Here is a 23,090-nt window from a genome sequence, read left to right on the forward strand (position 1 = left end):
TGGCCTCTCGACAGGAACGAGAGTAAAGAGCCTGGAATTTGCTGTGATCCCTGCTCTCAACCCTTCATCTCTGCTGGGCCTGTGGGATTCTTCTAAGCCCTCTCTTCCCACAGAGGAAAGGCAGCCTCATGCCAGGATCATCTGGGATTTGTGGGGTACAGAGAGAGCCCCGACCCCTGAACAATAGGCCTAGAGTCCTGATCCCTCCAGGAAACCTTCAGAGGAATCAGAGATATCAGCAGCTAATGCTATCCCGAGGACCACCCATAGACAGTGACTGCAAAGGGCTACACAGCCTGAGCAGCCACTACACAGATGATGACCAGCCCTCAAACCTCAGTACATGCGCTCTGCCTCCTATAAACTGTCTCCAATTCTACTAAGTCCCAGTCTCCTCCTCTGCAGAACAGAGATGTTAATGCAGGTCTCACAGGATCCCTAGACTAATCATGAAGGGGGAGATCAGCCTCTGGTTCAGTAGTAGAGTGCCTAGCATCCGACCTGGGCTCAAATCCCAAGCCCGGAAGAAGGGGGAGTTTGTGAGTACCCAGTCACTCTCTGGCCCAGGCCTAAAGATTGTTTATGACAAAATATGTCTTCCAAGCCTTGGAGTAGGCGTTAGGTTCCCTGGGCCCTGGGGTCTTACCCACTGGGTCAGGGAGACAGGAATAGATAGACAGCTTTCTTACCTGGGCATAATTTCATCTCCCCTTCAGAACCCAAACTCCTTCCCAGGCACTAGTAGCCCTTCCTAGGTCCCCCATAACATCGGTATCTCTCTAGTTAAATTCCCATGCTGGGAGGTAATTGGTTCTTGATGATGCTCCCAGACCCCTTGTGAGCTATTGATGGGTCATTGGGATGGAGGTAAGAGCTCATCAGCTTGCCTCAAGAATTGAAATGTGCTCACTGAAGTATCCGGGGGGGCTTGCTAAGGCACAGGGTGGGCTATCAGTGTGTCCTTTGTTGGTGGGTAGGTGGGTGGGTGGACCAGTGGACACACAAGTGGATAGGACAGACAGATGAATAGCCAATAAGATAAATGAGCAAAGACTGATAAATTAATGGGTGGATGGGAGGATGGAAGGATAGATGGCAGGTGAATGGATGGATGGATGGATGGATGGATGGATGGATGGACAGATAGATGGAAGTGTGGATGAATGGAGAGAAAGATGCACCAACAGAAAGACAGATAGTCAAAAGCATGAATGAACAATGATTTGTGAATCAATGGATGGGTGGGTAGGTGAGTAGATGATAAATGGATAGGAAGACAGATGAGAAAGGGAGGGAGGGAGGAAGGGAAGGAGGGAGGGAGGGAGGGAAGGATGGATTGGGTGGAATGAGTGAATGGATGTATGGGTGGATACATGAACAGTCAAAAAGGTGAAGAAAGATTAATCAATCAATGGATGGATGAATGGATGGATGGATGGTTGGATGGATGGATGAATGGATGGATGGATGGATGGATGGATGGATGGATGGATGGATGGATGGATGAACGAACTAATGTGTAGATGGATTCACTAACCCCTGACTAAGTCTTAGGTAGTTTTATGTTTGGTTTGGTTTGGTTTGGTTTGGTTTGGTTTGGTTTGGTTTGGTTTGGTTTGGTTTGGTTTGGTTTGGTTTTTTAAGACAGAGTTTCTCTGTGTAGCTCTGACTGTCCTGGAACTTGTTCTGTAGACTAGGCTGAACTCAAACTCAGAAATCCACCTGCCTCTGCCTCCCAAATGCTGGGATTAAGGGGATAGACTTAAGTAGTTGTGTGTAGCAGTATAAACAGATGCAAAGTGACTGTGTGAGGAACAAGAATGGAGCCAAAGAAAGTGACAGAGAGTGTATCGGCCAACAGATGCAGAGAGCACCAGGGCCAAGGGTGTGGCTCCTTATAGATCACCTGCCTGCATCGTTAGAGGCTCTGAGCTCAAGAGAGAAAGCCAGAGAATGTGAGTTGAAGAAATGCCCCTCTGGACAGATGAGCGGCTGCTCACACCTCTCTGCTCTTTTCTAAGTGTTCCTTGTCTATAAGATAAAGGGATTGTTCCCGAGGTTCCAGTGAGCCAGAGCTCAGAGAAAGGAACCATAAGCACTCTGAGAAAAAAGAAAAAGAAAGAGTTAATTCTAAATAAACTTTGAATACGCTTCCAAGTCTGTTTGGAAAGCGCAGTGGTGGCTTTCATGAGGGTAAAGTCTAAGTGTTCCTTTCGGAGCTGTGTTTAGGGACGCTCAGCCATGCAGGCATTCCCCGGAGCTGGTGCTAAAATGCGTAGGAGACAAGAAACATATGGCGGACGACGATGTCAGGCAGGCTTACCGTGAGCATATGGGTTCTCTGTTGATGGAATATTCAGCAAGTGTTCCAGAGAGAGGGTCTTTCCTGAGATGGGAACCAGTGAGAATAGACCCCCCCCCGACCCCCCCACCCTGCTCATAAATCCTTGGAGAAAAAAACAGGCCTGTCTCCCACACACATGCAGCTAATTATCTGGGGTCTCGGGGCTCTCCCTAGGGAGTGGTTAAGAGCAGTTTACTGAGGCTAGATTCACTCAAGTATGTGCTTTTCAGTCCTACAGGGACTGTAGCAGCTTGCCCTCAGATAAGAAACTGGCATCTCGCAACCCTCACCACCAGTGGGCAGTAAGTATGGCATGGAGGCTCAGAGCACAAGAGAAGTCAGAGGTGTGAAATACGGACAAGGAACAAAGTCTGTCCCCAGACCCAACCTGCTGCTAGACACCTTGGGAGACATAGCCTTGTTCGGTGATCAGTGATGACCACCTTAGTGCAGCTTAGCTGGAGGCACCAAGAACATCTGAATAAATCCAACAGCTTCCTGCTTGTGTGGGGCTCAAGGTCTAGACAGATGGGCAAACACTGTCTTGGGTTGCTAAGGACTGCAGAAAATGACTAGCCCTCATCCAAAGGTGAGCAGGCAGGGAGGAGATGACATAACCCCATGTCCTAGCTGAATCCTGAGGACGGGTAGGAGTTTCTCCCCCAACAAGACATAAAGAATGGATACTGAAGATACGGGAGAAACAGCTCGGTGGAGAGTGTGCATCTGGGCAAAGAGGGGCAGGCAGAGCAGCACACAGAGAGACCCAGTCCCGTCTCAATCTCCGCCAGGCAGCTGTGTGTTTCAAGAATGGCGAGACCCCATATTGTAAGGGAAACACCATAATGAGATTTACAGTAGGGAAATATCCTCCTGACCATGCGACAGCAAATGCAAAGCAGAAGGCAAGAGAGGAAACGGAGAGACACAGGCTCGAGGCTATGCCCATGCACAGAAAAGACAGTGCTGGGCCTGGGGGGAACAGAAAGAGGCAGATGGGCTGCAGGGCCTGAGTTCGGTTAGGTTATTTACCCCTCACAACTACAAAAGTGGAAGAACAGTACTTGCCTCATGGTGTTGCTAGAAGGTCGCAGTTCCTACACATACTGTTTAGAGCCGAGACGACACTCTCTGAAATAGGATTCGCTGCCCTCGGTAAGGCGGTCAGTAGACAGAAATGGTGGGTGTGATGAGTCTGCCCACACCCTTGGGGCTCCTGGGTATGAGGCAATGTCGACAGAGTCTGGGGGTTCATTTAGAGGTTAGGAGGGAGGCCTTTGGTTTAGTCTGCTTGGCCCCTGCTACTAGAACGGTGTGGGATCTGTCCTTTCTCTGCTGATCGAGAGGCAGAAGGGTATGGAGGCTTTGAGCACGAGTGTTGCTGTGGTCAGATGGCTTCAAGCCAGTGACTAGGCCTCTCTGGGTCAACTTTCTGCTTCCGGAGAATGGGGGAGGGATCACTTCTGCCTCAGAGGAGCCTGTGACCATTCAGGGACTGCATTGTATCACACAGTCCTTGCCAGAAGTGCACATCAGAGTGGTCCTTGTCACGACAATAGGAATAAATAGCAATGAGTTAAGAACCAGGATGGGGTAAGGGTGGGGGAGGGGCTGGGTTGGTGGCCCAGGAAGCACTTGTTCAAGTGTGGGGACGTGAGTTCAGATCCCCAGCCCCCACGTATGAAAGCTAGGTGCAGTCGCAGGTGCCTATAATCCCAGTTCTGGGATGGCAGAGACAAACAGACCCCTGGAACTCACTGACCAGCTAGCCTAGCTGAATAAGGGAGATCAGGTTCAGTGAAAGGTGCCTCCTCTTATAAAATAAAGTGGGGAGCCACAGAGACGACTCAGCAATGAAGAAAGCACACTGCTCTTCTGGGAACCTGAGTGGGGTTCCCAGCACCCACATCAGATGGCTCACAACCACCTATAACATCAGCTGCAGAGGGATCTGATACTTCCGCCTCCAGAGGCACTCATGTGTACATACTCATACCATACACACACACACACACACACACACACTTAAAAACAGTAAAAATAATATTTAAGGAAGCAACCCTATCTTGACCTCGAGCCTCCACATCAGGCACACGTATGTACCTACATGTGCATGCATGTACCACATAGACAAAGTAGAGCTGAAAATATGGCTTAGTGGTAGAGTGTGTTCTTAGCATACATGAAGCCCTGTGATTAACACCCCCATGCTGATATTATAAATTAAGTAAATTAATACAATGTTATGTAACAAAACCCATTGGATAAACTATATTGTGTAATATATAAATGTGTTCAGAGAATTACCCTGTGGGGAGGTAACTCAGGGTAGAATGGTTTCCTAGCATGTATAGGCCCTAGGCTCCACCCTCAACACTGGAGAAAAAAAACTGCAGATCTTTGACCACATGAGCCTATGCACCAACCAGCCCACAAAAGAGGAGACGGCAGATCCCAGCCCTGGGCACACAGGACCTCCAGGAACAAGAATGAAAAGATGGGGAGCGAGGGCTTTAGAGTTACCTCTGAATAGCCATGTCTGACACAAACTGGGCAGCTTTCCAACACTGGAGCTTCACCAGAAATCTGGTGCTCGGCTCTGTCAAGATGTGAACCACTCAAGGCCCTGTGTGGTGCACAGCAATAGCCTAGAGGAACAGGAAAACTAAACAGGGTATCCTTACCCTAGGGACCCCCAGAAGCTTTCCTCTCAGCCTCTTAGCACCCCAAAACTCACAGTCTTCAGACCCACACAGCTGTAATGGCTTCATCAGAATCGCAGCAAAGCCTAGCCAAGAGAAGAACTCAGATTTAGGGACCATATGACTGGCTCCCAGCCCTGGATGACATTAGCCTTGGACAGCCTTATCCTGATTCTGAGGGTCTGTAATGGGGGACACTGATGTCCCTTGACCTTCTGACTGTTACATGAGCACACTCAGAAGCATCCTACAGTATACAGTCTCAGCATCATGCCCACTTTTGATTGAGGAGGGCTCCATGCCAGCCAAGCTGACCATCACTCAAGGTTTTTGGAGGGTTATGGTTTGCCAGCACCTCAGCACCCCAATATCTTAAACATAAGTCACACATGCTGTGAACAGTGATCTAGCTTCCACCTGGGTGTGAGGCCCCTTGGGGAGCCACACCCATGAGCCCACAGACATGGACACATGAGGTTCTAGAGAAAGAAAGACTATGCCCACTGGTGAGCAATGGCAGGGGTTTGGAATCGAAGGAGAATGTTTAATGTGTTCAGGGCTGTGATTGGTTGGAGGAAGAGCCTCCGGGTTTGGTAGTAGATGTTGGTTTAATTGTAGCAGATTGTTGTTGGCTTGTTAAACGTTTGTTTGTCTGTTGGGGTTTTGTTGCTGAGGATCAAACCTAGGGCCTTCCATGTATTAAACTGCGTTCTTCCACTGAGCCACGCCCACACCCCCAGAGGAATGATGTTACGTATCTTTGTAGACTCATAATGGATGACAAAATTAATTGTGCATTTCAAAAGAGCTCATAGAGAAGACTCCACATGTTCTGAGCTCTGAGGTGGATGTGATCCAGGCATCTGACCTGATCATGACATAGAACACTGGCTGTCTCGCTAGCCCCTGACAGGTGTCGTCATGACATGTCAACTTAAAAATGGTATCAATCTTTGACTGGGGGTGTAACTCAGTAAAAATGTGTTCCCAAGATGTACAAGACCCTGAGTTCATGGCCAGGGAGATGGCTCAGCAGCACCTGCTACCTCACAACCTCAGTTTGATCCCCAGGACCCACATGGTGGAAGGAAAGAACCAACTCCTGGAAGCTGTTCTCTGACCTTCACAAATATGCCTTGGTGTGTGCCGCACCCCCCACAACACACTGAGATTTGGTAAAGGTTTGTTTTTATTTTCAATTATGCGCATGTGTGTGTGCACAGGCGTGGGTTGGCAGACTTGGGTGCAGCGCCTGGGGAAGCCAGAAGAGGGCGTTAGATCCCCTGAAGCTGGGTAGGGTTACTGACAGTTGTCAGCCTCATAATGTGGGTGCTGGAAACCAAACTTAGGTCCTCAGCAAGCATAATACACTCTCAACTACTGAGCCATTTCCTCAGCCCCCAAACTAAATAACTAATGACCCTGTATTCAACCCTTATATCTCACACACACACACACACACACACAGAGAGAGAGAGAGAGAGAGAGAGAGAGAGAGAGAGAGAGAGCTTTTGATGGTGGCACACGCCTTTAATCCCAGCACTTGGAAGACAGAGGCAGGCAGATTTCTAAGTTCGAGGCCAGCCTGGTCTACAGAGTGAGTTCCAGGACAGCCAGGGCTACACAGAGAAACCCTGTCTTAGGAAAAAAGAAAAGAAAAGAAAAACTAAGCACGTAAAACAAATAAAGGCTTTAGTAAAGATAAGTAATAAGAGGAAAATAAGCTGGACTGTGTGACACAGACCCCCTAAGGACAGAATCCTTTAGGTGGTCAAAATGTACGGGAGCAGGAAGGTCCCAGGCAGATGTGGCCTGTACAAAGGCCCTGAGTTAGAGATATGCAGACAAACTTAAGCAAAAGTCCTCTGTAGAGATGGGGTAAAGAGCAGTAAGTGGCAGTGGGCCTTACTGAACCTCCTCCTCACAGTTGCCTGTTAGGGGAACTAACTTCCCTTGTTCCCCAGGAAGCCCTTCAGTCATTGGCATATCCAAACCGATCACCCCAGAGCCTGCTGAAGCTCTCCCCGACTCCTGAGGAGCACAGGTTAAAGAGTGTGAGCCCCTTCCCCTTGGAGAGCTCTGTCCCCCTGACCCAAAGAGCCAGGAGTCCCAAGTCTTGCACCAGAAGGCCCGGAACCAGACTGTACATACTGAGTGGCCAGCCTTTTCTCTGACTGTCACTCCCTAAACCCACGTCCTCCATGATACCTCCAGCCATGCACCTCACCTGCCCTTTTCTAGAACCATCTGGGCAGGACAAGGGTGGGAGCCTGTGAGGAATTCTCACGAAAACCAAAGCTCATAGGAATGGCCTGGCCTTTTAAGTTATATAAAAATAAAATAAAAATAAAAAGCTTTCCTTTCTCTGAGAGCAGTAAATCCTAGCCTTCGTTAGGTTCGGCAGTGCAGGAGCCCACATGTCAGTGATTACAGCTTCAGGGTGAAGGAAGAGTTGAGGAATTTGGCATCTTTGGGGTGTGCTGGTTTATACGCATCTCTCTGGAGCCTGTTTTCCGACAGGAAATGGATCCTAGGGGAGCCATGAACCCTAGTGAGGGCTCATTGTGCTCGCAGATACATCGAGAGCCTTGACCCCCCACCACCCACCACCACCACCTGCCGCCTGAAACAACATGGTGGTGACCAGGTGGCACACCCCAACTTCCAGCAGCATCACCCTTTGCCTGTACCCAGCCCCTCAGACATCCATATTGACCTGATTCAGCCACAGACACACACCTCTCTCTAAGCTGGCCCCACCAGTCCCTTCCAGTCGGGTCCCCACCCCCCCACACACAACCCTTCCAAGCAAGTTCTCTCAGCCTGGAGCTCTGTGGGAGGGAAAGGTCACGGACTCTTGGGTCATTGCGAAGCTCTTTAGTCTCTCTGCAGCTGCTTGAGCCCAAGGAGGAGGGAGAGGCCCTGCACACCCTGAGAACTGCCTGTTACCAGGTGTCTTGCTGCATTTTGTGCTGGCTGAGGCTCGGAGTTATCTGTGTCACAGCTGTCAAAGCCGGGAAGGCCAGGGTTGAGGGACCCATGCCAAACCCAAGGAGGGATGTGTAAGAGAAACAGGGGAGGGAAGGACAGGCTCCCATTTACTACAAACGTCTTCTACACTATTATTTGTAGTTACTTCTCAGGAACCCCACCTCCCCACACTGTTGTACTGAGCACAAGGACATCCACAGCCCTTGGCTGCCCCTATGAGACACCATGAGTCAATTAAAGAGACATTGAGGGTCTCTGCTGGCAACTCAGTGCTGGGGGCTTCCACCAGAGCAATGGTGCCTGTGCACCTCTATGGTTAAAAGCACTTACCCTAGTGCTACCACGGTGCTCTGGGTGCCACCAAGCTGGTCTTTTTCATTTACTCTCTCTTCCTCCCTCCTTCTCCACTTTTTTTAAGACGGGGTCTCATGTAGCCCAGGCTAGCCTCAGACTTGCTCTCTATCTGTGAATGGTCTTGAATTTCTGATCTTCCGACCTCCACCTCCTCAGTGACGGGATTACAGACACGTTCCACCATGCTTAGTGTATGCAGCGTTGAGAATCAAACCCAGAGCTTCGTGCATGGCAGGCAAGCACTCTAACAGCTGGGCTCTTCTGGGAATCCCTTCCAGACGCTTTGGCTGTGCTCTCTAGATGGGATATTTCATTCTTTGCCCTAGGATTGTAGCATAAGCTACAGTCAGTCTCCCTGAAAAGGGAGATCTTAGGAGAGCAAGGGCAGTGGAGGCTAGACCCATGCTTCTGACCAGCTCTAACACTTGGACACAACATCTCACCTCTGGACCTCAGAGTCCTTATCTGTAAATGAAGCCAAATGCCCAGCACATAGCCTGTCCCGGCTCAGCATGCATGAGCTGCAAGCCTCCCCAACCCGTGCTCTCTGGGCATGCTCCTCTCACTGAGACCATTTGCAAGATGGCTCTGGGGTCTCCAGAGGACATACGGGGGGTTGTATGAAACAAGGCTGGTGTGTCACCCCTGTAAATAATGTGTCTGGAATTGCAAGACTCAGCCCACAAAATGACAGGCATTTGGGATGGCTTCAGGAAGGTATGCCCCAAGGGCCTGGGGCCGGTCCAGGTCTCGGCACTGCCCACGGCATGTGGTCTCCTAATGAGATATTCAGTCCACCAGCCTGAGAGCCATCCATGGGCTACTTGCTTTTTGTGTGGCTTCTGGCATCTTTAAAAATAAATAAATAGCAAATGTCAAGATGTGGTTACAAAGCACATGGACTTTGGATCACTGCCCCTAACAAGCAGAGTCTCTGCTAGGAGGGAGCCAGGCGGTGGCTGGAAGCACAGGATCATGGTCCAGTCAGCATAGCTCCTCACATTTCTAGCTGGGAAACCCCACAGAGTCAGTTAATCTCCCCATGCCTCAGTTTACTCATCTGTAAAATGGATATTAGTGAGTAGCAGTCTTTCTCCTGGGGTTAGTGTGTGATGCTCATGAGTTTTCATAGAGCTTCATCTTGCTTGTGCTAAACACTGTCAGGTTACTGTGGCTGGCTGATTCCATCCTTTTCTGCAGAGAAAGCAGCTATGTCCACATCTAAAATCTTTTGTAAATGTAAGGTCGGGGGTCAGCCACCCACCCAGCCCCTCTTGATATGAGCTCCAATCATTTATTACTAAATAGCACAATGTCCAAGTGAGTTCTCCAGTCTAGTCACCAGGCTAGTCAGGGTCTGTCACCAGCCTAGACAACATCCCTGGTTCCAGACAGTCATGATGAGGCTGTGGTATCTGTTTCCCAGCAACCAGGGGGGGTGTGGTGGATGATGGGAAATGAGTCCAGAGACCTGAAAACTTTGGAAAGAACTTGGCTTGCAGAGGAAAAGGCTGGGATTTCATTTCCCAGATGGCACTATTGCCCTCAGTGCTGGCTGAGACTGAGCTAGCCTGCCAGCAGCAAGCCTCCCGGGGAAGAGCAGGGACCCAACTCCACCAGGGGAATCTAGGACGGTAACCTGCTCCACACCTCCAAGGAAGAAGGCTCACTAGAGGCAATGGAGCTGCCGTGTCTGGGAAGGAGCAAACAGCTAGGCCGGCCTGAGGCTCAGAAAACAATGATCTAGGACGAGGTTGCCGGGAGGGGGTTGTTTGGTCAGTTTGAGGGGTTTGTTTTGGGGGGTTCTGTTTGGGGGGGTTGTTATGTTTAGGTTTTCAGTCTGGAGGACAGGGCACCAGCGCATCCAGGGTTAGGGCCATGTTTTTAGTGACTTTGTCTTAGAAGCACAAACCAGGGACCTCCCTACCTTTTCTGCTCAGGGACCACTCCACAAATGGCCCAGGCAACCTCAAGGACCTGTCAGCTAAAGAACAAGCGAGGGTGATTTAGAGATACCTCACCCCACCACTCTCCCAGAGTCCTGTCGTGACAAGGAGATCCTTGGCCACAGTGGCTGAGATGCTCATGGGATGGGGCCCTGTCTTAGGGTCTCCGTGGCTGCAGCAAAACACTATGACCAAACAGCAAGTTGGAGAGGAAAGGGTTTATTCACCTTACACTTCCACACTGCCGCTCATCACCAAATGAAGCCAGGACAGGAACTCACACAGAGCAGGAACCTGGAGGCAGAAGCTGATGCAGAGGCCATGGAGGGCTGCTGCTGATTGGCTTGCTTTCCATGGCTTGCTCAGCCTGCTTTCTCATAGAACTCAGGACCACCAGCCCAGGGATGGCACCACCCACCAGGGGCTGGGGCCTCCCCAATCAATAACTAATTAGAAACTGCCTTACAGCTGGATACTATGAAGACATTTCCTCAATTAAGGCTCTCTCCTTTCAGATAACTCTAGTTTGTGTGTCAAGTTGACATAAGACAAGCCAGCACAGGCCTGAAATCCCACACACCTGGGTTCACATCTTAGTCTGCCATTCCCTCTGTGTATGACCTTGGGGTGCCACTCTCTTCCCTGACTGTAATGCACACTGTGGCTGTGGCAGCCAACAGTATCACCTAGTCCCCATCAGGACAGACTGAGGTCAGAGCCTGGAATCACTGAGTTTTGTTGTTTTGTTTTGTTTTCCAATATTATATAAACAATATAGAACTGCTAATAACCTATCACCTACTTCCAGAAAGAACCCTCATCATGTTGCAGAACTGTCTGTATTGTACAGTTGGGGTCAGTTGTACACTTGTTATTTAAGTGTGTGTGTGTGTGTGTGTGTGTGTGTGTGTGTGTGTGTGTGTGTGTTCACATGTATCCATGTACACATGCACGCTTACACCTGAGTGTGGAGGCCAGAGATCAACTCCAGGTGTCTTCCCTTCCTCAGTTGCTCCCCCCGCTTTTCTTTAGTGTTTCGAGACAGAGTTTCTCTGTGTTGCCCTGGCTGTCCTGGAACTCACTCTGTAGACCAGGCTGGCCTCGAACTCACAGATCCTCCTACCCCTGCCTCCCAAGTGCTGGGGTTAAAGGCATGCACCACCATCACCCAGCTATTATTGTTTGAGTTTTTTATTTCATGATATATATTTTATTGTTTCCCCTCCCCCAACTCCTCCCAGTTCTCCCCATCTCCCTAGGCCACCCAACTTTGTGTTCTTTCTTTCTGTCTCTCTCAAAAAAAAAGGGGGGGGGCAAAAAACTGAAAAATCAAAACAAAAAAAAACAAAAGCCAATAAGACACAAAATGCCAAGGCAAAACAAAAGACACACACATAATTGAGTCTACTTTGTATTGGCCAGCTACCCTTAGGCAGGGGACCTGTCCTAGAATGTCACTGATATACCCAGTGGCACTCCATTGAAGAAAATTGATTTTCCCTTTGCCAGTGAATATCAATTGCAGATAGCTTCTTGGTTAGGGCTGGGACCTCGTGTCTGCTTTTTCCTATCAGCCCTGAGATTGCCTATATAGCTATATACAGGTCTTATGCAAGCTGCCACACTCTCTGTGGATTCATAGATTCCATCATCCCTGTTGTGTCTTGGCATCCCTCACCACCTGTGGTTCTGCAGCCTTTCTGCCTCCTGGTCTGCATACATCCCCGAGCCTTGAGGAGAGGGCTTTAGTGAAGACACCCAATTAGGGCTGAGTGCTCCAGAGTCTCTCACTCTCTGCACATCGTCTAAGTTAGTTCCCGTCTCCTGCAAGAGGAACCTTCTCTGATAAGGACTGGGTGAGGCACTGATCTATGAATATAGCAATATAGCCATTAGGAGTCACTTTAGTGCTATGTTCCTTTAGCAGAGTGATAGTATTAGGTTTTCCCCTGGGACTATGACCTAGCTAATCTCAGGTTCTTGGTCACTTCAGCAGTGTCAAGTATGGGTTCCATCTCACAGAGTGAGCCTTCAGTCCATTTTAAGTGGATGGTTGCTCCCATAATATTTGTGTATTACATCAGTATATCCTACAGACAGGTCACGGTTGTAGATAGTATTGTAGTTTGGTAACATCATGATGGCCTCTCTCCTCCAGTAGTGTGCAGAGTACCTCCCAACATCACGCACACTAGTCAGAAGGAGTGAAGCTTCTAGTTAGGTGCCTGCTCAACTTTTCCTTGCTCAATGACATAGTGTTGCCTTCAGCAATAGAGCGTTACCATCAGGGCTAACTCTGAGACAGGTTCTCATTCATCTGGAACTCACCAATTCAGTTATGCTGGCTAACCAGAAATCCCAAAAAACCCACCCATCTCTAACTCCCCTGCACATCACCACACACAGCTTTTAGGTGACTTCCGAATCACCAATACACCTGGATTTTTGCATAGCTCCTGATAACCCAACTCAGATTGTGACGGTCACATTTTTTTTTTACTCTTTTGTAACTATCTTGTTTCCTGCAGCATGATGTGCCCAAGGCTTATCCATGTTGTAGCATGTGTCAGAATGTCGTTCCTGCTTACGGCTGAGTCACACCTCGTTATGGTATGAGCTACCCTTGCTTACCCACCCTAGAGGATGAGCTGTGACTCAACCTTAAACAGGAAGGAAGTCATTTCACCTCTGGCTGTTGTGTCTGGGACCGTCTTCTTGGTTTCTCTAAGCCTCTGCTCCAGTCTCACCCCCATGTGTAGAAAGAAAAAAAGGAGATGGGGGAAAGTCTGTTGCAGAACTGTTGAACGGATTCAATTTTAAAAACTACACAAAAGTTCCTGTCCCGTGGGGATGGCAGAGAGAAGATCAAGCCAGCACTGGGGTCTGAATGGCCAGAGAGTGGCCTGGTCACTGAGTCTCTATTCAGCCCAGCTAGATGACTGGTGACCCTACAAGAGACCATCAGTAAGTCAGGCGCTGACGGAAATGTCATTCAGGGAGGTAGAAGTGGGGAGATTTAGGGACTTGAGTTTGAGAGGAAGTGAGGGAAGTTTGAGGTCTAGGGTCCCCCTTTGGAGCTGGTCAATGGTGTGATTTCTCCAGCCCAACCAAAGATAAAATTTCTATATTAGAAATTTCTGTAGTATTGTCCCCTTTGGTTCCTGGGGACAAATCCAGTTCAATGGATAGAATACTTGCCTGGCATCCACAAGGCCTCTATTCCCAGCACCACACAACCCAGATACGGTGGTGCATGCCCGTAAATTCTAGCACTCAGGAGGTAGAGACAGGGAGATCAGAAGTTTAAGGTCAGCTTTATATAGCAAGTTCTAGAGCAGCCTGGACTACCATGAGATCCTATCTCTAAAAAACGATAAATAAATAAATAAATAAATAAATAACTATTTCCTTGTATCTGCCCTTGAACTCCTGGAGTTAGTTAATGTGGCCACAGGCATCTTGAGTTATTCAGGATGTTATTCTAAGTTATTCCGGGGCCTGGGATGACATGTGTCACACCAGAAACCTCAGGGCTGCATGGAGCAATCCCACTCCTCGACTGCGCAATAGCGTTGGAATGCTCAGCTGCTGTCTTCCGATGCCCAGGTCTGCAGATGGGCAGGGATTAGGGACACAGAAGAGACCTCTGCTTCCCATAGGTTAGCCCTGCATTCCTATACTCAAGGAGGGACTGGGGGAGAGCACTTATTTAGCCTGTGTGGGGTCCTAAAGTCCAGAATCAGAAAGACAAGGACAAGGGCATTGCCAGTACCTGGACCTGGCGCATGCCCACAAGATAAGAGCTGCTGAGTCTCTCCACATGCCCAGAAAAAGAAGAAAGTACATTTACATGGAGACCTATGCCCGGGCATGGCCAACTCACCCATCTTTATGCAATGGGGGAGAAATAAGAGCAGAAACCACTCCCCTCCTTGCCATCTCTCCTTACCAAACCTGGTGGTTCTGTGTCTGCTCTAAGGCCTGGAGCTTGCTGGATTCCCAGGCATGCCTGTGGGATGCATGTGGTCCAGGATAACTGAACATGGCACAACACAAGGTTGTAAACTTAAAGCATTGAAACTGCAGGGCAGTGGTAGTGCACACCTTTAATCCCAGCACTTGGGAGGCAGAGGCAGGTGGATTTCTGAGTTCAAGGCCAGCCTGGTCTACAGAGTGAGTTGCAGGACAGCCAGGGATACACAGAGAATTGGAACTGTTGGAGGGAGGCTATTTATTTATTTATTTATTTATTTATTTATTTATTGTAATCTGAGTGGGTGGCTATTGAGCATTTGATCTGTTGACAGCATTGTATGGCAGTGTCAAGATGTTGGATGCACCTGACTAGCAATTATTTGAAGAGAATAAATGGGAGGAAAGAAAAGAGGTACCCATCATGCCTCTCTTCTTTGACCTTCTCTCGGCCAGCATCCCATCCCAGGCTGAGAGCTGGAGACAGACACAGAGCTGTATGACAGGCTGTAAGAGGGACTGTTGGGGGCAGAGCAAAAAAGGCAGATGCTTGGGGGCAGGGGGAGACAGAGAAATGAAGCCATGGTCTAGGTTGGGAGTGGGGGGTAGAGGGCACAACCAGAGGATTCTGGGATGCTACTCAGCCAGCTTCTTGGACATTGGTGAGGAAGCAACTGCGAGGAGAGTCTGTTTGGGTACGTGTTGCCTCCCCTTAAAGCTGAGCTTTTGAATATGAATCTTAGAACAAAGAGTGGACCTGTTGGCCACACGAGAGAATCACCCAAAAGTCTCCAGAACCAGGGTGTTTCCGAGCAGGCTCCTTCTTCTCCACTTGGTCCCTTTCATCTTCAAGTGACAGCCAGTGTGTCTGTCAGGCTGCAGCCCCACAGGCCCTGTATGCTTAGTGACATCCCAGCTTGGGCCTGCTGGGAGCTTTGCACAAAGGGCCCCGGAGGCAGGGCACCCCACCCTGCCTGGGCAGTTGCCTAATCTGTCGCATCCGTCTCTATTGGGCCTACTGCCGAACCATGCCACCCAGAAGAGCCACCCAGACGAATCCATTCGTTCTGCCACCTCAACAAAAGCAAATGTGGCCTAAGTTAACCCAGACAGGGGATTTTATACTCGTGCCCAGCAATGGCCATCGAAATGCCGTGGTGCTGGTTCAGCTTCAGGTCTGCGCATAGCCTGGTATGTCTCCCACTTAGACCTCCTTTCCTGCCATACCTCACAGCTCAGCCTTCCGTGGCCTGGCAAGAGCCCTCGAGGCTCTGTGGGTGAAAATTGGGTCTTCTTCCTCCACAAACAGAGGAACATGGCCCCATGCGTGCTGATGGGCTGCCATTCCCCACATACCCTCCCCACATCCACAGAGGACGGAAGGCCACCAAGAATGCCGAGTGGCCCCCAGACATCAGGGCATAGTTATTCTATGTGGCTGGCTCACAAAGTTCTCAGATGCAAGCAGCCACACACAGGGCACAGGAAAGAGATAAAGAAGAGAGTGTGGGTTCCGGTGCTCCTGAGATGCTCAGACATCCTTGTGGAGATCTCAGGGAGGCAGATGGCCACACACTGGAGTGCAGATGCCACAGGCACCGGCGTAGAGGACACCCACACACACTTTAAATCCCATGCAGGTGCAAGTAGCCATTTGGTATGGGGGTGCTGGAGTCAGGGCCTTGCCGGGCTAACATGTTAACAAGGTCCCTCTCAAACTTCAACACAAACTCCAACCTCAAAGCCTGTGTCAAAAAAAAAAAAAAAAAAAGCAGGGTCTAAATCTTTGTTAGAAGTTTCTGTCCTAAATACAGAGCTATGGGATGGCATGTGTTTGCCTCTTTTGCGGTTTTTCTCTTTTATTTTTAAACACACAGTCTCATGTGACCCAGACTGGCCTCAGAGCCAATACAGCCATGGATGACTTTGAAGCTCCTGGCCCTCTTGCCTCCTCTTGCCTAGAGCTGAGATTATAGAACTCTGCCACAATGCCTGGTGTACGCACTGCTAGGGATCAAGTCCAGGGCTTCATGCATGCCAGGCAAGCACTCTAACAACTGAGCAACTGCCTCAGCCCTCTATGTCTTCAGTCCTTGAGTTTCACTCAGCGGTTCTGACCAGAAACCCCCGGCTGTGAAAAGAAGTTAAAGGGACAGCACGGTGCCTGTGGTTACCAAATTTAACCTGTAATACCCTGACTGTGACAGCACTGGTCTTTACCGTGTGGGTCTTGGTTCATTTTACCAAACACTGCAAAGCATTGGGGGGGGGGGTGCTTTGTGAGAACACACATACTCTCGGTTTTGTCTCTCTCCCAAGTCTGAAGTTTGCCCTCTGCAAGCTCTCCCACGGCAGGTGTCATGGGAGCACCTCTGAGCTTGGGGAGGACCTAGGAATGAGTAATGAATGACAGGATGGGGAAGAGTGTACAGTGAGGCCTGGAAGAGCAAAGATGGAGCATGGCAAAAGCAAGAGGGATCTCCCCTCTACAACCCTGTCTCCTTCCACCAGCCCCAGGCAGGTTCCCAGGGTGCTCTGTGGATATGGGCTCCGTCTACTCCCCCAGTGGTAGGAAGTGACAGGTAGAGGCCATGTGCAAATGCCCTGGCTTTCTTTCTCAATGAATCTATTCTTGTTCTCCTGCTTAGGTCCCCCTGGACGGCGTGGCAAGCCTGGACGAAGAGGCGACCCTGGTGAGTCCTGGTTTTCTTAGTTCCTAGGCCAAAGCTAGGCATACCATGGACCCTGGACCCAGACAGAGGTGCCAACCACCTATGTCCTGGTCCTGGATCATATCTTTCTTCTTGAGTGCCACCTACTATCTCTGGGCCACCATGCCTCATTCCACCTCTCCTTGGCTTCTTGGCATCCACCATTCCCAAACTAGATGCTCTATGTTCTCAGCGTCCTCCCTGAACCCAGCCTTAGAAACTCAATCCTTGATCACCCATCCTGAAACAGCAGCCCCTTATGTCAGCAGATGGAGACCCTGCCAGCTCTCGGCCATGGGACCTTCCACACGACACTCTTTCCTGCAGATCTCAGCTCCTTCCCAGACCCTGCCTCTCCTATCTTTGGCAGGGCCATCAGGCTAAGGTTTCACCACCTTCCTTCATGCAAACCCCAGGCTTCCCTGTCCCCACAGCCACCTTCCTCCTATTACACCGATTGCATCCAAAATGAACTTCCTCTACAGAGTCCCTCACAGTTTGACCTTCCCCACCCAATTTTTTTGGGTTTTTTTGTTTGTTTGTTTGTTTTGTTTTTGTTTTTGTTTTTGTTTTTCAAGACAGGGTTTCTCTGTATAGCCCTGGCTGTCCTGGAACTCACTCTGTAGACCAGGCTGGCCTTGAACTCAGAAATCCACCTGCCTCTGCCTCCCAAGTGCTGGGATTAAAGGCATGAGCCACCATGCCCGGCCCCCACCCAAATTTTAACCACTGTCCCTCAAGAGGCATCTACCTGCTCTGTCTCACTTCCCCACATCTAACATCAGTTTGGCCAGAGTAACCAATGGCAACGTGGCTACAGCAAGACATGTCGCTGTCTTCAGCTCTCTCTCTCTCTCTCTCTCTCTCTCTCTCTCTCTCTCTCTCTCTCTCCCCTTCCTTTCTTTTTTATTCAGCTTTCAAGGAAAACATCAGGGAACTAGAGAGATGGCTTCAATGGTTAAGAGCGCTTGCTGCTTCTACAAAGGATATGAGTTTGGTTCCCAACACCTACAGCTTAAGAGATATGATGCCCTCTTCTGGCCTCTGTGGGTACTGCACTTCCATGTATATATATACACACACACACACAAACACACACACACTTTTATTTAAGTCAGTTTTAACACTCGTGTGCCCACATCCCTTTTGGTGTTCATTAGTACTGGCTCAAGAATACAGGACATGTGCTATGGGCGGATGCTAATAATCTCAGATCAACTGCATGAGCTTCAGGCGACTAGATACATACACATAAGAGAAACGTTCAGGGCTGTGGGTGCAAAATCTGTGAGTCAGATGGATGGCACATAGGCTACCTCAGGACTGGACCATTGTATTTTTAAGTGTAATAGGTCGATTGTGGATAGGTAGTTGGCATTCATTCTCCCTGGATGGCTGCTGCTGCTTCAGGAAAACACTTCCCAGTTAAGTGATCCCATGAGCAGGCATAAATTGCTGAGAGATCTGCTTTCTCCTCACTGTCTTTCTGGAACCACACTGCTGGCTCCTCTCCAACCCTGAGTATTTCCAGCTCCCCCTGAGCCGGTTTCCACGGGCGTATCACTAACCACAACCTCTCGGTCTCCTCAGTTTCATCCCACTCGCCTCCTAGATGACTCTTCCTTTGGCTCTCATGTCTCCTCTCTCCACAAACCATCCTGCTCCTGTGTAATAATGCCTTTCTCCCTGCATCTGGCTCCAGAGACTATGTGTTGCCCCTCTGAACACAGCATCACCTCATCTCCCTCCTTCAGCTTCCCATCACAGGGAGACAACAAACGTCCTTACTTCCTGTGCAGCATGCCTGATCCTTCCCTTCCCCACACCCAGTCCCTCTCCGACTCTTCAGTTTCCCTCTGATCTCTGTTGCCTCCCCTGTCCCCATGGCCACAGCCTACCACAGCTCTCACCACCTGCCCCACCCCACACAGGTGCCCTCACCGTGGCTGTCTAGGGCCTTGTCACTCTCAAGTCCTCCCCTACCCCAGATGTGCTTTTCTCTACCTGAGCTCTTCTTATTGCGTATTCTTTTCTCTTTATCCTCAAAAATCAAACGCAGGTTGCTCCGCTAGAAAGGATTCATGCATCCGGCGTGTAGTTACAGGGGCCAGTGAACACACAATCACCCCTTTAAAAACGTCCCAGATAGGGCACAGATGTGAGGAACCAGGTGCCAAGGGACTCACCACCAAGAGGATCCCAGGCTGGCTGTGACCCAAGAAAGCCAGCATGAGTTCAATGGGTGCCCCTCACTCTCCTCCTGGGAGCTAGGCCTGGGCTTCTTGTCCTTTTACAGAAGACCTCCATAAGTTCCCAGAGTTCATTGGGAGCAACGTCTTACACTCTTCCCTGAATGCCCAACTCCCAGCAGCTGAAGGGACCTGCGTGTCCTGCCTGTTACGTGCCTCATTCTTACACGCGTTCACGCGACTGGCCAGGAAGAACGCAACAAACCGGAATCTTCTGCGGCAAAACTTTATTGCTTACATCTTCAGGAGCCAGAGAGCAAGAGAGCAAGAGCTCTATTGCTTACATCTTTAGGAGCCAGAGCGCAAGAGCGCAAGAGAGCAAGAGCCAGAGCAAGAGAGAGAACTCTATTGCTTACATCTTTAGGAGCCAGAGCGCAAGAGAGAGAATGGCGAAACCCCGTCCCTTTTAAGGAGAATTATTCTCCGCCTAGGACGTATTACTCCTTGATTGGCTGCAGCCCATCGGCCGAGTTGTCGTCACGGGGAAGGCAGAGCACATGGGGTGGAAAACTACCCTTGGCACATGCGCAGATTATTTGTTTACCACTTAGAACACAGGATGTCAGCGCCATCTTGCAACGGCGAATGTGAGGGCGGCTCCCCACACCTCATCTTTCCGTCCTTGTCTTCCTCCTTTGTGACAGGTTTCCCTGCCTTTCACTGTCCACTCACTGACATGCTTTTTGGAGGCAGATGAGAGACGCTGTCACCCTTTTATATAGTGGCCCTTAGTTTGATCAGGACCCCACTAGAGGAGCTGGGGAGATGGTTCTATCAGTGAAGCGCTTGCAGCTCAAGCCTGAGGAACCAAGCCCCATCCGTCTCCAGTGCCTTCATAAAGCGCCACGGTGGCTTGCACTGATAAGCTCAGCGTTGGAGAGACGGAGAAACCCGCTAGGCTGAGGCTGGCTGGCCATCTTTGAAGAATCACTGACTTACACCCTCACAGCTAGGCCAAGCAAGAAGCCCCGTTTCTAAAACACTATGGGTATTGACCGAACAAAGACATTTGAGCTTGAGTTCTGAATCCACATGCATCCACACACATGTGCAAATGCACACATGTGCACATATGGACACATACACACCAAAGGCAGATACATATCTAAAAAGACATTTCTCAAATGAAGACATGAGTGAGTGGCCAGCGACCGCTGGGTGTGGTAGTTCCATAACCTCAGCACTGGAGAGACTAGAGTAGGATGATCCTAAGCTCAAGGCCAGTTTGGTCCAAATAGTGAGTTCCAGGCAAGCCTGTCTCAAAAGAGGAGGGAGAGAAAAACTTAACAAAAGCAAAACTGTCCAACAGGGGAAACGCCCCCATCACTAATCATCCGGTGATTACAAGTCAGAACCGTTAGATGCGTCACCTCGCTCCATAGAAACAGCTGTTATCCAAAGCACTGAAGACAGTGTGAGCTGCTGCACATGTGGAGAGAAGGGAGTCTCTGCCCAGCGAGGGAGGACGTGCCATGGTGGAAATGAATATGGAGTTTCCCCAAAGAGTTATATAGCCCAACTATCCCACCTTCGGGTACATACACCAGATGTGACGTCACTGTGGGACTGATGGGAGGGACATCTGCACCCCGTGCTCCTCCTAGCACTTTCACAGCCGCTGGGGAACACAGGCCACCTAGAGTCTGCACAAATGGGTAGACCAAGCGTAGTCGATACACAACGTGGCACAGAAGTCACCTGTGAGAAGAGAGTCAAGTCCACTAGCTCCAGAAAAATAAAACTAAATCAGCAAGCCAAGCCAGTGAGAAAGCCTGTCTCAGGGAGGTAAGGTGGTGTGTGAGGAATGACACCCATGGCTGACCGCTGACCCCCACGCACACCTGCAGCTATCTACTGGGTCCTTCAGAAGCCTACATTTCACACGATCCCCAGAGGGCTGCAAGATGAGAATGTGTTCTTACCCCAGTTTTGCAGAATAGGAAACAAGACTCCAAGGGAAATACTGTCTTGTCTAAGGTCAGCTGCTAACCAAGGCAACACCTCCCTGTCTGCAGCCCTCCTGTGAGGTGCTCTGTTCCTCCCTGTCAGAGCCAACGAGAACCACATACAGCAGATGTCCCTCGCTGGTTGACTTTGAGTCGGCCTGGTGTTTATTTCTAGATAGTTCTGCACACATGCACATCCTGACATTGTCAGCCTCCATTACACAAGGCAGGCCTTTTCCTGTGCCCCTGGGAGGAAGGCTCTTCTGGAATGCAGGGACAGGATCTAACTAGAATGTTGTCCTACAACAGACACCCCTGCCATCCATGGGACTAGTCCTTTAGTGTCTCCCAGGCCCAGTTAAAACCTTTCCCTGGACAGCCTCCTCCTTTAATCTTCACAAGTTCAACTGATCCAGATAGAATGGAGTCCTCACCTTCTCCTGGGTAGTTCGCATCTGGGAAGCACAACACAATGTCTGGTATAATTGCCTGAGCCAACCTCCTTTTCCAGGCAAGCTTGGGTGACACTAAATTCCAGAGATGAGATTTGTACCTAATGTTCCCATTTCAGCTAAAAGGCTGGAGGCCTCCCTAAAGTGCCATTTTGTTGTTGTTTTGTTTTGTTTTGTTTTGGGAGGTTGTTTATTTATTTTATAACTATAAAATCACAGTAATTATCTTCAGACACACCAGCAGAGGACATCAGATCTCATTACAGGTGGTTGTGAGCCACCATATGGTTGCTGGGAATTGAACTCCGGACCTCTGGAAGAGCAGTCAGTGCTCTTAACCGCTGAGCCACCTCTCTAGCCCTAGAGTGCCATTTAAAATAAGGGCATCTTCTCTCTGTCATCCAGTCATGCTCAGGGGCATTGGTTCCTCAATGTGAAATTATACAGTGGAAAACTGGCAGCTGTTCTTCTTTTCCCTGAAGTCTATGTGCATTTGTGGGGTGTGTGTGTGTGTGTGTGTGTGTGTGTGTGTGTGTGTACATGCACACGCATGATGCGCTCGCATGTATGTGAGAGAGTGTTCTCTAATTCCAGCATCAGCTAGGGCTATTCTCGTTGCTTCACGTGGACATGCAGACACACGAGTGAGTGCTTGTGTATGCACACACGCGAGCATGCCTGCCCACTGAGCATCTTCTTCAGTCCTCCCCAGGACTGACGGCAAACATCCTGAAAGGCAAACATGGAGACTGGTCACATTCACAGACACAAACTCCTATCTCACTTTTCCCCCTCAGCGGCTCACACTGCCTCTGGGTTGGCCTCAGTCTTATTTCATCTATACAGGAACTCAGTTTAAAAGCCCTTGGGTCACTTTATTCCCTAGAAAGTCCTGAGAAACACAGCAGAAGGTTGGTGAGCTCCTGCAGGGAAGTGTTTGGGTTCTAGGGTATAGTCCCAGCTGAAGCAGCACACATGAGCTAGCTAAGTGAGCGAGGCAGGAAGCCTGTTCAGACCAGGGAGAGCAGGTCGTGGGCAGATGAGGAACAGCGCCTGGGACAACAGTAACAGTTGTGGAGCTGGGAACAGGGACTCTAGCACCCTCAGGCCACAGGGACAGCCACCACCTCCGCTGTGTGGGCCATCCCTGCCACACTAACAGAAATACTCTGCAGGAAGATCAAACATACCTTTTGGGAAGACATTAGGGAAATGACTGACCCTGGAGGAGCCATATCCAGGTGGCGAGGACGGACTCCCAGACCCACCACCCACCTGTCAGCACCGAGCAGGCAGCTCACCCACCCAGGCAGCCAGTCCCTTCTGCCCCCCAAGGTGTGGATGAACATGGCTCCCAGATTGGGAAACCCTGGCAGGCCACAGCCACTCTGTAGACAGTCCTGAGGATTACCAAACCTCCTAC

The 23,090-nt window shown here is 49.8% G+C and overlaps 1 protein-coding gene across 2 annotated transcripts in view; it reads left to right on the forward strand.

Annotated features, from left to right (window-relative positions):
• Col23a1 (collagen, type XXIII, alpha 1) overlaps positions 1-23,090 on the forward strand; it is a 294,247-nt gene that overhangs the window by 210,570 nt on the left and 60,587 nt on the right. For both annotated transcript variants that reach the window (XM_011248983.3, NM_153393.2), the window contains exon 3: positions 16,958-17,002. In XM_011248983.3, coding sequence (XP_011247285.1) covers positions 16,958-17,002 — 45 coding nt within the window. The remainder of the gene's footprint in view (positions 1-16,957; positions 17,003-23,090) is intronic.

The sequence above is a fragment of the Mus musculus genome, chromosome 11 (assembly GCF_000001635.26).
Source record: "Mus musculus strain C57BL/6J chromosome 11, GRCm38.p6 C57BL/6J".
NCBI lineage: Eukaryota > Metazoa > Chordata > Mammalia > Rodentia > Muridae > Mus > Mus musculus.